The sequence below is a fragment of the Nuphar pumila genome, chromosome 3 (genome assembly GCF_984573655.1).
Source record: "Nuphar pumila chromosome 3, dmNupPumi1.hap1.1, whole genome shotgun sequence".
Classification (NCBI taxonomy): Eukaryota; Viridiplantae; Streptophyta; class Magnoliopsida; order Nymphaeales; family Nymphaeaceae; genus Nuphar; species Nuphar pumila.
In genome coordinates this window covers 35,979,360-35,992,812 of record NC_143251.1, presented here as the reverse complement: position 1 = coordinate 35,992,812, position 13,453 = coordinate 35,979,360, and the positions used below count along the sequence as shown (strand labels likewise).

General features: G+C 39.6%; 1 protein-coding gene across 1 annotated transcript; it reads left to right on the top strand.

Annotated features, from left to right (window-relative positions):
* The first annotated feature begins 10,003 nt into the window (after window positions 1–10,003).
* On the top strand, window positions 10,004–13,153 carry LOC149842578 (homeobox protein BEL1 homolog). The gene is made up of 4 exons (XM_089999298.1): window positions 10,004–11,449; window positions 11,543–11,925; window positions 12,099–12,159; window positions 12,335–13,153. The coding sequence occupies exons 1-4, from the start codon at window positions 10,484–10,486 to the stop codon at window positions 12,995–12,997; spliced, it is 2,073 nt and encodes a 690-aa protein (XP_089855424.1). The 5' UTR covers window positions 10,004–10,483; the 3' UTR covers window positions 12,998–13,153.
* Window positions 13,154–13,453: the final 300 nt, after the last annotated feature.

The following is a 13,453-nucleotide window of genomic DNA, read 5'->3' as shown; positions in this document are numbered from 1 at the left end:
TGATGATGTGCATCTGGCCACACATGAAGCACTGCAGCCGCAATTGCGTGATCACTATCTGTAAGTACAACTTCAGGTTGCTTCCCGTTCATTGCCTGTGTAAATACTCTGAACAACCACTCAAAGCTTTCCTTGGTCTGGTCATACAAAAACGCCTCACCTAATATACAACTCTGTGCGTGATGGTTCACTCCGACAAACTGCGCAAATAGCCATTGTTCAATATTAATCTTTACTATAGTATCAAATACAAGCACATCATTGAAGCATTCATAATCTACTCTTGACTTTGAATCTGCCCAAACCATATTCACAATATATCCATCTTCGTCCACTTGCATTGCATTAAAAAAACCATGTTCATTGCTTGATTTATTCTGTAAGTAATCAACCAAAGAACATATTTCTCCGTTCTTCATGTTATCTATCCTCTTCCTTCTCAAGTGGTTTCTTAGATCCAAAGGTATGAATGACACATTATCGCGACCACCATCTATGTGGGTAAACAAATTGTATGTCTTCCTTGGTGCAATGCCGACGCTATCGGCTATTTCAGCCATTGCATCATGCGCTACAATTACTTTACGATGTGACCTTAGCATAGGAGTCATAAATGATGCAGATAAATCATGATTATGATCACTGATTAAAGAACAAACTACAAATTTCCCATTCGGATGTCTTCTCAAAACCATTCTCGCTTGACATCTACATCTTGATTCTGACATGCTCCTTGTTGAATTTCCCATTGATTTCTTCCAACCTTGCTTGGAACAAACATATGTCTTTCTAACCAAGACACCCTGTGCATTTTTTGACCAAGAAAACCTTCTCACACTGAAGCCAACTTTTAGGGCATAATCATTATAAAATTTATATGCAGCTTCCTCATTATTAAACTGCATTCTTTCTACAGGAACAGATTCAAGTGTAATTTCATGTACATTCTCAGTTCCTACACTTTTATTATGTGTACTGACATCAAAATCTACCTCATTATTAAATTGCATTTCTTCTACTGGAACATTCAAGTCTAGTGTACTTCCATTTACATTCCCGGTGCCTACTCTTTTATTATGTATACTGTCATGGTAATCTACCTTATTATTGAATTGCATTTCTTCTACTGGAACATTCAAGTCAAGAGTGGGTCTAATGCCTGCACCCTTCTTTTCATGTGGATCATTAGCGCAGATGTTCAATTCTTTAGTTGCGTCATTAGTATAGATGTTCAATTCTCCAGATCTTTCAATTTATTGAGCTACATCATCTTTATTACAAACTGATGATAAGCTCAACAATGTTTTAAGCAATATATCAATTGGTGTTTGCAATAAAATAGCAAACAAATCGATATTAACTAACAAAAATATATCTCACAAAAAATGGGAGTATCCACAAGGTTGTAAAGCGAGTTGAATAGAAATCGCTGACAGAGCAGTGGTATGAATGCGAAAATTGCCCTCGCATGCGTGTAACGATGTGTTTCTACACGCACATGTTTTCAAAGTTTGTGTACAAATATCTTAGAAATACATATTACAAAACATATAATATCTTACAAAGCGATATGCATATCGAATAATATATTGAAAATCGATACGGCAGTTTAGCATAATAACTTACAACTCGACAATACAAAACCATAATATCTAAAAGGTCAATAAATATATCGCACAATAAATTACAAATCGATACGAAAGAAATTGAGCTAAATAGCAAACAAATCGATATTAACTAACAAAGATATATCTCACAAAAATGGGAGTATGTTACTATTACAGCGGTTTGAGATACAATGAATATAATGAGTGAATGTAGGATACCTAATGGGGGTAGAGGCCCTTCCTAGCATGTGTAAACAAACATTCTTGTCAACAGATCCCAGCGTCTTACAAATATCGATAAGTTTCCAACCATCGTAAGAACAAGATCTACCTGCAATAACCAAACAATGCCTTAATGGCACACAAGACGACATGCCTTCTTCATCGATAGCATGATGAGATGGAAAGCTACTCACGCCGCCTTAATGACACTGGTTGGAATGTTTGTGCATCATTGCTTTCTTCCATAATGCCTAACGACAGCAAAAATGAAGAGAAGACACGAGAATGTTTTGTAACACAAGGCATACACGAGAAGGCGACAATGTGTTGTAAAATAGGATAAAAAACAAAAAAGAAGCCTCGACTGGAGTCGAAGGCAAAGTTTGGGTTGATAATGGGAGCTACTATTACAGCAGATGGCGCATAAGTTTAATGAATAGGGAACGTCTCTACTTTAAATAGTTAACATCAAACTTTCTAGATGGAGGACTTTTTTGTCCTTTTCTCGAACCGTAGTTTCCCAACTTTTGAATGGAAGATATTTTTGTCATTTCCTCAAACCGTCATTTTAGGGCAAGAAAAGCAAGTAAGGGTGATTAAGTCTTTGCAACAGCATCAGAGTCTGATGCAAAGTTATGTCATCATACACGGGAATACGAGCCCCATGTGCGTAAATACGTGGCACTCATTCGACCCCCCGAACACAGATGTGGGATTCAATGAATCATCGGAGGCGAACATACACCACCCTCCCCTGCTTGAGGGACACGTACCAAGTGCTTGGTGAAATGTCCCAATGACTCGGCTGGTTGCTAAAAGAGCGAGAGAGCCGCACCAAACAACTACCGAAAGCACAATAGAAAATGTATGAACACACTAGGTTTAACGTCGTTTGGTGCAGAATCACCTATGTCCACGGCAGAATCTCTCACACACTCAACATTCCTTATGTGTTAGGTGAGAAAACCAGTAACATACGTTTAACAAGTCCTAAGGACCTTTCCCAAAACTGTCTACCACTATTAGAGTCTATCATTTTGGTAGGAGACCTATTACAATTACACATTACAAATGTTGAGATTTCCTCCTTTGGATTCTTGAGGGTCTTTTTGTTTCGAGAGAGTGAGACTTTATCTCTAAGCTACCTCTCATCCTTATCCTTGTGTGGGTCGACCTTATCAACAATGACTCTTGAACCTAGTCTTGGATCCAAAATGTAATTATCCGGGCACCCAAAACTTTATCTCGATCCTATAGCTTTAACATCCCTTTGCAAACTCAACATGTCAGGACAAACATCATACCCACGACATTATTATCTAGGCACCCAACCCAATCTGCATCAGAAAAGGTTAAAAAAGACAGATCTTTAGTGGGGCAAATGAGAAGGCAAAACTGAATCGTATGCTTGACATATCGCAAGATTCGTTTGACAGTTGTCCAGTGGTCCATTGCGAGCCAAGGCATTAATTGACAAACTTTGTTGATCGCATATGCCAAATCAAGTTTGGAAAGAGTGAGATATTGGAGAGCTCCAATGATGCTTTGATATAGAGTTGGATCATGAAAACTTGATCCAATTTCAGCAAAGAGAGTCAGAGAGTGAGACAAAGGAGTTTGAATTGGCTTGACTATAGACAGGGGCAGAGCTGGGGGGGGGGGAGGACTGGGCTGTAGCCCAGTCCTGCCTCAGAAACCGGGTCGGACCTGACCCGGATCCAAAACCCGGTAGGGTTTTAAAACAGGGCCCCTGCCCCCTGTTACGTATTGTATTATCTTTCTCCCCCATGTCTCTCTCCCTGCTTGCAACAGCCGACGACGCTGACAGAATCCAGATACGGTCGCTGCCGTTCGGTGTTGGCTTCAGTGTCGGCTTTCGGTGAGTTGCAGAGTTCCTCAGCAAGCCTCAGTCAGTGATCTTTGAATCAAACTCTCTCTCTCTAGGTTGATTCTCATCTGTCTTTCAGTTTCTTCATTAGTTGAAAACAAAAATCTGTCTTCATCAATTCATTTAACAAAAAGTAATCTTGGAAAAAAGGTTCCTTTAATGTGGGTCATATGAAATAGAGGAACAAATTGAAGAAAACATTTGGGTCTTTGTTTAGATTTGCCCAGTATCTTATTTGGATTTGGTTGCCACTCACTAAGTACCTAGTGATCTCAGACGTTGAATGTAGATTCATTATTTTGCATCAACAATAAGAAAATGGATTCACTGATTATGGTGAACTGGGTTGCTAGGGACCTGTGATCTAGTTCATTTGAACTACTTTTGCATTTTGATGGCTGGACCAGTGAATTCTGTGATCCGGATCTAGCCTTGAACAAAGATACAGTGTTTGATGCAGTCAAGTGTTGTGTGAAACTGAGAATGCCACTGTTGTGTGAAACTGATTGGAGATCCATTGCTTTTCTGTTACTTATGAAAACATAAGCAATTAACAATAAATTAAATAAGCCCAAATTTGATATCAAACATGGTGCTTGAATCACAATCACCATTATGTTGTTCATCACGATCATCCTTATCCTGTTATTCATTAAGTTCTCTAGCCATTTTTAAGGCCAAACCAGCTTGAGCAAATAAGCCCAGGGTATGTTTGATCCCTTTTCCAGGGTTGGACGAAATAAACAAAAAGAACATAACAAAACAGTGGTTATGTTCATTCTGTTCTTTTTGTTCAAGCCCAACAAATGTCTTTTGATTTATAAGAGAAGAATCAAGAAGAAGAAACCCTAATCAATGAAAAAAAACTTAACGAAGAAGAAATCATAATCAAGAAGAAAATCCTGATCAATAAAATCAAACAAAAAACCCATACATATGAAAACCTAAAAATGCCATGCTTCAGCTGCAAGGATAGCCCAACAAATGTTGGGGCTTTACAAAAGGCATTTGATCACACTTGGGTAACCCCTTTTCTTCTGCAAACTAATGCAAGTAGGAAGAAAGTATTGAAATCACGACAGAGAATCACACTTAAACAGAGAACGGCAAAAATAACAATGTCTTGGTGAATCTTGACTGAAGAATCAGTACATGATGGTTTTTGCTACAACCACATAATTTGATGCTTTTCATGGCAGTGTTGATCCAAAATTAATTTGTTCTTCTGGTTATTCACTTGGAAAAGTTAAAACATGTAGCCCAATTTCAGGAGATTGCTCTTGTTAACTCGTTTCAAGCTTTTGGATGCTTTAGTGAGTCAATCAGGATGTCATTGTTATGCTTATAAGTGCCTCTTTTTTCTTCTATCTTTAGAACTACATTGATTATTATATCACTTTTGCAATTGATGCACTTAGAAATTTTGTTGAATATTTGTTTTTGGTGGCAATGTCTAATAGGTTCTTATACTCCATATATATCTTCAGATGTGCATTACCAATCTGTAATCAATAGCTGGACATGTTTAGTTAATTGGGTACATTTATAAATAAGAAAGGCCTTTATGAGTTATTTTTCCTGCTGTTTACTTGCAAGGGAAAGGCCAAGCTACTTTGCATGTATAGAATGAAGCATTGTTTCTCCATGGTCATGCTTTGCCTTTTCATCTTGTGTGAAATGATATTCATTTCTTAAATGTCATAAAATGTCATACACTTACTCATTTCTCATGTAGTATCTTATTTATTTGTAGAATTTAAAATGGAAAGAGGACAATCTTCGAGCACTAAAAAAAGGAAAAACTTGTTATCGTTTTTTTCGAAGTTAGACAACTCTTCAGATGGACAAGTTGAGGAAACTCCAAGTCCTACTCCAACCATTCCTTCACCACGTGAGCATATTCCATCTTTGAATCCAACTTTCGAATCTGATTTTTATATTGAAAGAGATCCGGGTAAGAGAAAGCGTATGTGTGATCACCCTGTTAATGAAAGAGATCAAATTAGACAAGCTTATCTTAGTGCAGGACCTTTTCAACCAAAACTTGCACAATACCCAAGTAGATAATGTGGTAAACAAGTGCGTCGATGTCAAGAACATTGGTATGATAAGTTTTGTTGGCTAGAGTATTCTCCGACAGAAGATAAAGCATATTGTTCTTATTGCTTTCTTTTTCTTGATAATAGCCCTTCTTCGAATCTCTCAGCTATGGCAACTGTTGGGTTTAATAATTGGAAGAGGGTTAGTCAAGGAGAAAAATATGCTTTTCTTACCCATGTCGGTTATTCACCGTCTTCATATCATAATGTATGTGTAAGAAATGTAGAGATTTTGATGAGACTGGGTCATCACATTGACAAAGTGATGAATGTTGTATCCCAAGAGGAATGTCAGAAAGCTCGTTTGAGAGTAAGAACATCAATGTTAGCTCTTCAGTGGTTAGCACTCCAAGGTTGCGCATTTAGGGGCCATGATGAATCTTTATCTTCATTGAATCGTGGAAATTTTATTGAATTGGTTGATTATTCTGAAAAAATGAATGCAAATGTTGATAAAGTTGTTTTGGCTAATGCTCCAAGAAATGCCACGTACACTTCTCCAGATATCCAGAGGGAGATTTTGCACATTATGGCAAACCGAGTACAAGGTATGATTCGTAATGAAGTTGGAGATGCACTGTATTGTATCATTGTTGATGAAGCACGAGATGCATCTAAACGAGAACAAATGTGCATTGTATTAAGGTTTGTCAATGAAGAGGGAATTTTAAGAGAATATTTTTTTGTAATTAAAAGTGTTAGTGATACTACCTCATTGAATCTGAAAAATCAAATTTCTGATATTCTTAGTAGTCACAACCTTCAAATTCAGAATATAAGAGGACAAGGGTACGATGGTGCTAGTAATATGCAGGGTGCTTGGAATGGGCTCCAAGCATTATTTCTGAAGGATTGTCCTTATGCATATTATGTCCATTGTTTTGCGCATCGTTTGCAATTAACATTGATTTCTGCAGCTAAGGATGTTCGTGACATTTGGCAATTCTTTTCTCATTTGGATAATGTTGTTAACATTATTACTTCTTCGCCTAAGCGTGTTGGTGAGTTGAAAGCTGCACATAGAAAAGAAATTGAGCATTTGTTAGAAATTGGAGAACGATCGACAGGAAGTGGGGCTAATCAGATTGAGAACTTGCATAGAGCTGGAGCTACTCGTTGGAGTTCTCATTATGAATCTGTAAAGAGCTTGATGGATATGTACGTTGCAACATGTAAAGTATTTGAGTGCCTGATTGAAAATTCTCCAAGTGCTAGATCTCAGGCTGAAGTTGATGGTGCATACACTTGCATTACAAGTTTTGAATTTGTATTTGTCTTGCATTTGATGAATCGAATATTTGCAGTTACTGATATTCTATGTCAGACCCTTCAAAAGAAAAATCAAGATATCTTGACTGCTATGAGATTTGTCTACACTACAAAGACTGTGCTTCAAGCTTTGAGAGAAGATGGTTGGGAAAAATTCCTTCAAGAGGTAACATCATTTTGTTCAACAAATGATATTTGCCTACCTGACTTTAGTAGTTCATATATGGTTGGTCGATCCCGTGGTCGTGAGTATCCCTCAGTTGAGCATCACTATCATTTTGATGTTTTCAATAAAGCTATAGATTTCTTGTTGGTATAGTTAAATACTAGATTTAATGACGCATCAGTCGAACTTTTTTCTCTCAGTGCGACATTGGATCCTAGAAACTCATTTGAATCCTTTAATATAACTGATATTTGCAAGCTTGCAGAGAAGTTCTATCCTCAAGATTTTACACCACAAGATATATTTTACTTGAAAGCAGAGTTACAACATTATCAGATTGATGTGGTTTCTGATCCTCGATTTCAAGTACCTACTCTACCTGATTTGTATCAAAAGTTGGTTGCAAGTGGAAGGTCAAAAAGTTATGTCATGCTAAATAGATTATTTCGTCTTGTATTGACATTACCAGTTTCTACGACCACTATAGAACGAGCATTTTCAGTGATGAAGCATGTGAAGACGGAAATTCGTAACAAAATGGACGACGGTTTTCTTGCTGACTGTATGACATTGTACATCGAACGAGAATATACTATGACTTTAGTTATAAATTCTCTTATAGATGAATTTTATGCTGCGAGTAACCGTCGGGGCCCATTTTAGTTGGTACTTTCTTATTTTGATTTATTTTGTCATAAATAAAATTTATGCATTGTTATGAACTTCAAATTATCGCACCAGTGTTATATATTGCCATTAGATAATGTTTAAGAACTTTATGTTGAGATTGAAAAAGACTGCAGCAGATAGTTTGATTTGTCCATATGAATTAGATTTTTATTAATAATTATAGCCATTTTTTATTTTATCTCAAAAAAAATTTTCGGGGCCGCTGCCCCCGAACCCCCGACTATCACACCAACTTTTTTTCTACACCCCTTTTTGCCCCCCCCTCACATGAATCCTAGCTACGCCCCTGACTATAGACATATGAGCTCGACTAAGAAGATCTATGATATATTTCTCTTTAAATAGCATAAGACCCTATAGAGTAAAAACCACTTTATTACCCAAAAAATGGTGATCACCCAGGTGACACTTAACTGGGAAACAAGGGTAGTGATAAATAACACTTTTGCCCATCACCAAAATATCATCAATATATACCAAAAGAAAAACCTCTAGAGACTCTTTTAGTAATATAAATAACAAAGAGTTTTTGTAAGAGTTTTCAAACCTTATAGCTAAGAGCGTATTGTTGAAGCACTAGTACTAGGCTTTTGGGAGCCTGTTTTAATCCATAAAGAGCACTTTGAAGTCTACGTACATGGTTGGGATATCATTAATCTTTGAAGTCAGGTGATTTCTTTATATAGAACTGTTTCATGGAGATCACTATAAGAAAGCATTTAAATATCAAGTTGTTTAATAGGCCACTAATAATTGATAACAATGGTAAAACCATACAAATGGTAGTTGGTTTAACTATTAGACTGAAAGTTTCAAAATAGTCAATGCCCTCTTCTTCATCATACCTTTTGACAACAAGGCACACTTTATAGTGTTTCATAGAACCGTCCGTCTGCTCTACATTTGACCTTAAACACCCATTTGGATTCAATGACATTTTGAGACAGGTAAGGATATTCAACACTACAAAAAATCTGAGCTTTATTGGCACACTCGAGCGGTAGTCCCCAGTGTAAAGCGTCTTTTAGTGGTGCAGCAAAAGCTTACACTGGCATAGGGAAACCCAGCGCCACTAAAAACATATTTCTCTGACACAACTCTACATCCTGCCAGAAAAATAGTGTTTTTCTGGCACAATTGAACTTGCGCTAGAAAAAACTTAATTTTCACTAGCTTAGAAAACATCTGTGCCAGTAAAGATTTGAAATGTTTTTGCTTTTACAGGATTTTCATGTAAAACAACAAAATTTGTAAATATCCCAAGATTTAATTTACCCTGCCAACCTGTATTTTATCTTGGTCTTAATTTGTTCACTCGATAATGACGGAAGAAAATCTTGGTCATCCAATAAACAGGGGGCCTCAAGAAATAAAGGATATATAAAAAACATCTCACGCCCGTGTTCTGCCAGAAAAGTGGCCAGGATGCCGCAATCTGCCATAGGATAGGTCCCATCATTGGACATAGGATGGGGTCTATTACACCTTCAATTCTAGCCATCTAGCCAACGGCTAGGATTGATCCACATTCTTACCGTACTGATTTTAACTGTCCAGATGCGTCAACTGAACGGCAATATAGGATACTTCGTATCCTATGTCAATGAATGGGAACCTTTTTACGTAATGGAAGGGCAAGAGGGTGGACATAGGGGGGAAGGGTGGGACCACAGAGTGCTAAAACTCAAAAGGGCAAAGGAACAAAAACCAACAATAAAAATCACACCACAGGACGGAAGAAAAAGCTGAACAATTGATGAATAGAAAGCAGGGGAGGGAGGTTGGAGTGTCCCACGGATTGGAGGGTGGTCATCCAGACAGTACAGCAAATGGCTGTGGCTCCTTTAATACTATTTTAATTGGAATTGGTTGGAAATGGTGGACCACAAAGTGGTCGACCAATACAGCTCCTATTTTTAGAAGGAACTGGTCAGGCGCTTCATCCTCTCCCTACACCCTACTCTGCCCCTCCTGGCTTTCCCGAGAGTTCTTTATTGGGGATTCGTGTACCAAAATCGATAACTTGAGAAGACACAAATCTGCTCTATAAATTAAGAGAGAGAGAGAGAGAGAGAGAGAGAGAGTATACCAAAGATTCTGATTGGAAGTAAAGGGAAAAGGAAGCTCTCTGTTCCCTTTCTGCTCTTCCACAGGATATTGGCCTGCAGCACTAAAATTATTGGTACAATTCCCAGGCTCTGTCTCTCTCTATAGTGGTACTTTATACCACCCAATTAGATGGTACAATTTACAAGAGAGGAGTGATTCATCATTTCATTGTGACTCATACATATCACATGCAATTTCCTACTTCATCATACTAGGTAATACATTTGCATGTATCTACATACTGTTTGCTCTATAGTCATCACTGTAAGATGGGTGGAGACTGGAAAGAGAGAAGAGTAATTGGGTTCTGGGTCAAAAACTAGCTTTTTTCCTTCCCCAAGCCTCTCATCTCCATCCTTTAATAGACCAACCTCCCGAAGTTCATAAAAAACCAAAGCTTTTGGTGTTGCTATACCCACCTTAAAATCAATTGATGGAGATTGAAGAAGGCTTGTTGATTGATCGGGGCCTGCGATTGCGTGCGATCTCTGGGCTCGGCGAGTTCCATCAAGACCAACGTAGCAGCCATCATCTTCATCAGCACAACCTTCATCAAGGTCTCAGTGAGAAACCAAGATCACATATCCCTGGCTATGGTGGTGGCTACTCAGACTTCACCATCAATCCAACCATCCCCAACATGGTGGAAGAGGCCATGGAGGCTCCGGGGATCATGAACCCCACAGAGATCTTCAACCTCCAAACAGGCATGGAATTGCTCAGCTTCCCTTCCAAAACCATGAGGGATTCCTCTACCTTCAGATCTTCAGATGTCTTCAAAGGCTTCTTTTCAGTGAACCAACAACCAAAACCTGAACATCCATCATCATCATCATCATCATTAAAGGCCGCCACCACCAACACAGCCTACCACCCTCTTTTCAACCACCACCAAGAGTTCCCAGCCAGGCTTCAGGAGGATTCCCTATCAAGAGGATGGCCATCTGCATCTGCTACAACCATCGACTTCACCAACCAAACAGGAGGGCTCATCATCAACCCCCAGCCAGACTACTACCAACGCCAGGGTCGCCACGGTCTCTCCCTCTCCCTCTCCTCCTCCCTCTCCCCCCACAACCCCACCGAGCTCAGGGTCCAATCCTTCGAGTCTGCTGCTGCGGAAGACCTCAGGTACGGGCTGACCGCCTACCGTGGCCAACACCACAACCGACCAGCCTCTTCCTTTCAGTACGAGCTCAAGAACTCCAAGTACTTCCCTGCCGCGCAGGAGCTTCTGTACGAGTTCTGCAACCTTGGAACCAATCACCAATCCACCAATCTAAAGAAGAGCAAGCAACCATCCGTCGAGGACTCATTCCCCATCGATCCCTCACTCTACGCCGTCGATTTCCTCGAGCTTCAGAAGCGTAAATCCAAGCTTATCTCCATGCTTGAAGAGGTCAGTTACATTCTTCAATCATAAGATAGTGATCTCTTTCAAAAAAAAAAAATCTTTATGGGTTTCTGCTTTGGTGGGTTTCTCTTTTATCAGGTAGATAGGAGATACAAGCACTACTGCCAGCAGACGAGAGGGATGGTGGCCTCGTTCGAGGCGGTGGCTGGGGAGGGTGCAGCAGATGTGTACTCGTCCTTGGCATCCAAAGCCATGTCTAAGCATTTCAGGTGCTTGAGAGATGGGATAGTGGGTCAGATCAAGGCCACCAAGAAAGTGTTGGGGGAGAAGGATGTGATTGCACCGGGCACCACCAAGGGGGAGACCCCAAGGTTGAGGCTTCTGGACCACAGCCTGAGGCAGCAGAAGGCGTGTCATAATATGGGGATGGTGGAGAACCACCCTTGGAGGCCTCAGAGGGGGTTGCCTGAACGCTCAGTGTCTATCCTTCGTGCCTGGCTATTTGAACACTTCCTTCACCCGTAAGAACAATGAATCAAAACTCCATTCTCTCCTCTCTTTCCCTTGCATATACATATGGGCATATTTTAATTTTTAAAAAAGCGCCTATTAAATAAATGAATTTGTTAATCCTTTTTTCCTTTTGTAGCTTTGTTTCTCCTCCTTATTTTAAGTCTTGTTGAAACCAAAACAGGTACCCAAGTGATGTTGATAAGCATATTTTAGCTCGGCAAACAGGACTATCTCGAAGTCAGGTACGTTGGTTTTGTGATATTCTATCATGGAGTTAGATGGACAGATAAATGGCAGAAGTACCAAGGCTACCATGAATAAATTGTGTGGGGAGCATCTCACTGTGTGGAGTACCCCCCAACATGATGAATGTTTTCTGACAGATTCATGGGTGGTTAATTTGATGCATGGTCGTAGGTATCAAATTGGTTCATAAACGCGCGGGTGAGGCTGTGGAAGCCCATGATAGAGGAAATGTACCTTGAGGAAGCAAAACAGCAGGACGAGGGGACAGTGGGCCAGGACAAGGAAAGAAAACCTAACCCTAGCCGTCGTCTACTACAGCCACAGCAAGCGACCAATGAACCACCTCCACCGACAGTATTGAACGACTCAGATTCTCTCTCCTCCATCATCAATGGCGATCATGATGCCAAGAGGAAGGTCACCACAACTACCAATAATAACACCAACATTAGCAAGAATACCAATGATGCCATCAATATTGACCATATGAAGAGCAAGCAACATCCGCAAGCCTTCGGTGCGGTGGACTATGATTTCTCTTCATACACCAATGGCGATTCTCCTTCTTCCCATCGTCAATATGCCAGAGGTGGAGGTGTGTCCCTCACATTGGGATTACACCAACATAATGCCAATGTGAATGCCTACCATCACTCTCTCTTCTTCTCCAGAGACGGCAGCAACCTAGATGAGTGCCACCCTCTTCAATTCTCAGTTCTTGATGTTGGTGAAGAAGTACAAGGGAGTTCTGGCTTTGGATCTCAGTCCCTGCCATCCTCTTACAGGAATGGCCATCTTGTTGGTACCCAATTGCTCCGTGATTTTGTTGGCTAGGAGGAGTAATATACCTCTCCATGGCACGAAATACCATCAGTAGAGGTATCGATTATAATTAATATCTTTACCATGTAAATTTTATATTAGTATAGTTTTGATTAATGGGGATGAGTTAAAAAGAATATTATATTTGTATACTATTCATTGAAACAAGAATAGTTGTTTTAGTGGTAGTTTTGGTTTTTTTCATTTTTGTGGTGTACCTTGGTTACTGCCGATATGGCAGATGGGCTTATTATTGTCGTGTTTTAATGCGTTACCTATGCATGTTCAATTGGAGCTTCCAGTATTGTTGCAATTTAGCGTTATTGCTGTTCGCTACCTACGCATGGTAAAGGAGCTGACTATGAAAGTTTTTGGTCCCCAGCTATACAGAGTAGCTAAAGTTTAGGGACCATGTCGTTAGACTCGGACTTTGATTCTGCTTTTTTATTAAGCTTATGTGAGCTCACT

Bases quoted from the DNA above. Each gene is read 5' to 3' on its own strand.
- LOC149842578 (XM_089999298.1), top strand. From the start codon at position 10,484: ATGGAGATTGAAGAAGGCTTGTTGATTGATCGGGGCCTGCGATTGCGT. The intron at 11,450-11,542 runs GTCAGTTACATT...CTCTTTTATCAG, and splicing joins TTATCTCCATGCTTGAAGAG to GTAGATAGGAGATACAAGCA. The intron at 11,926-12,098 runs GTAAGAACAATG...AAACCAAAACAG, and splicing joins TTTGAACACTTCCTTCACCC to GTACCCAAGTGATGTTGATA.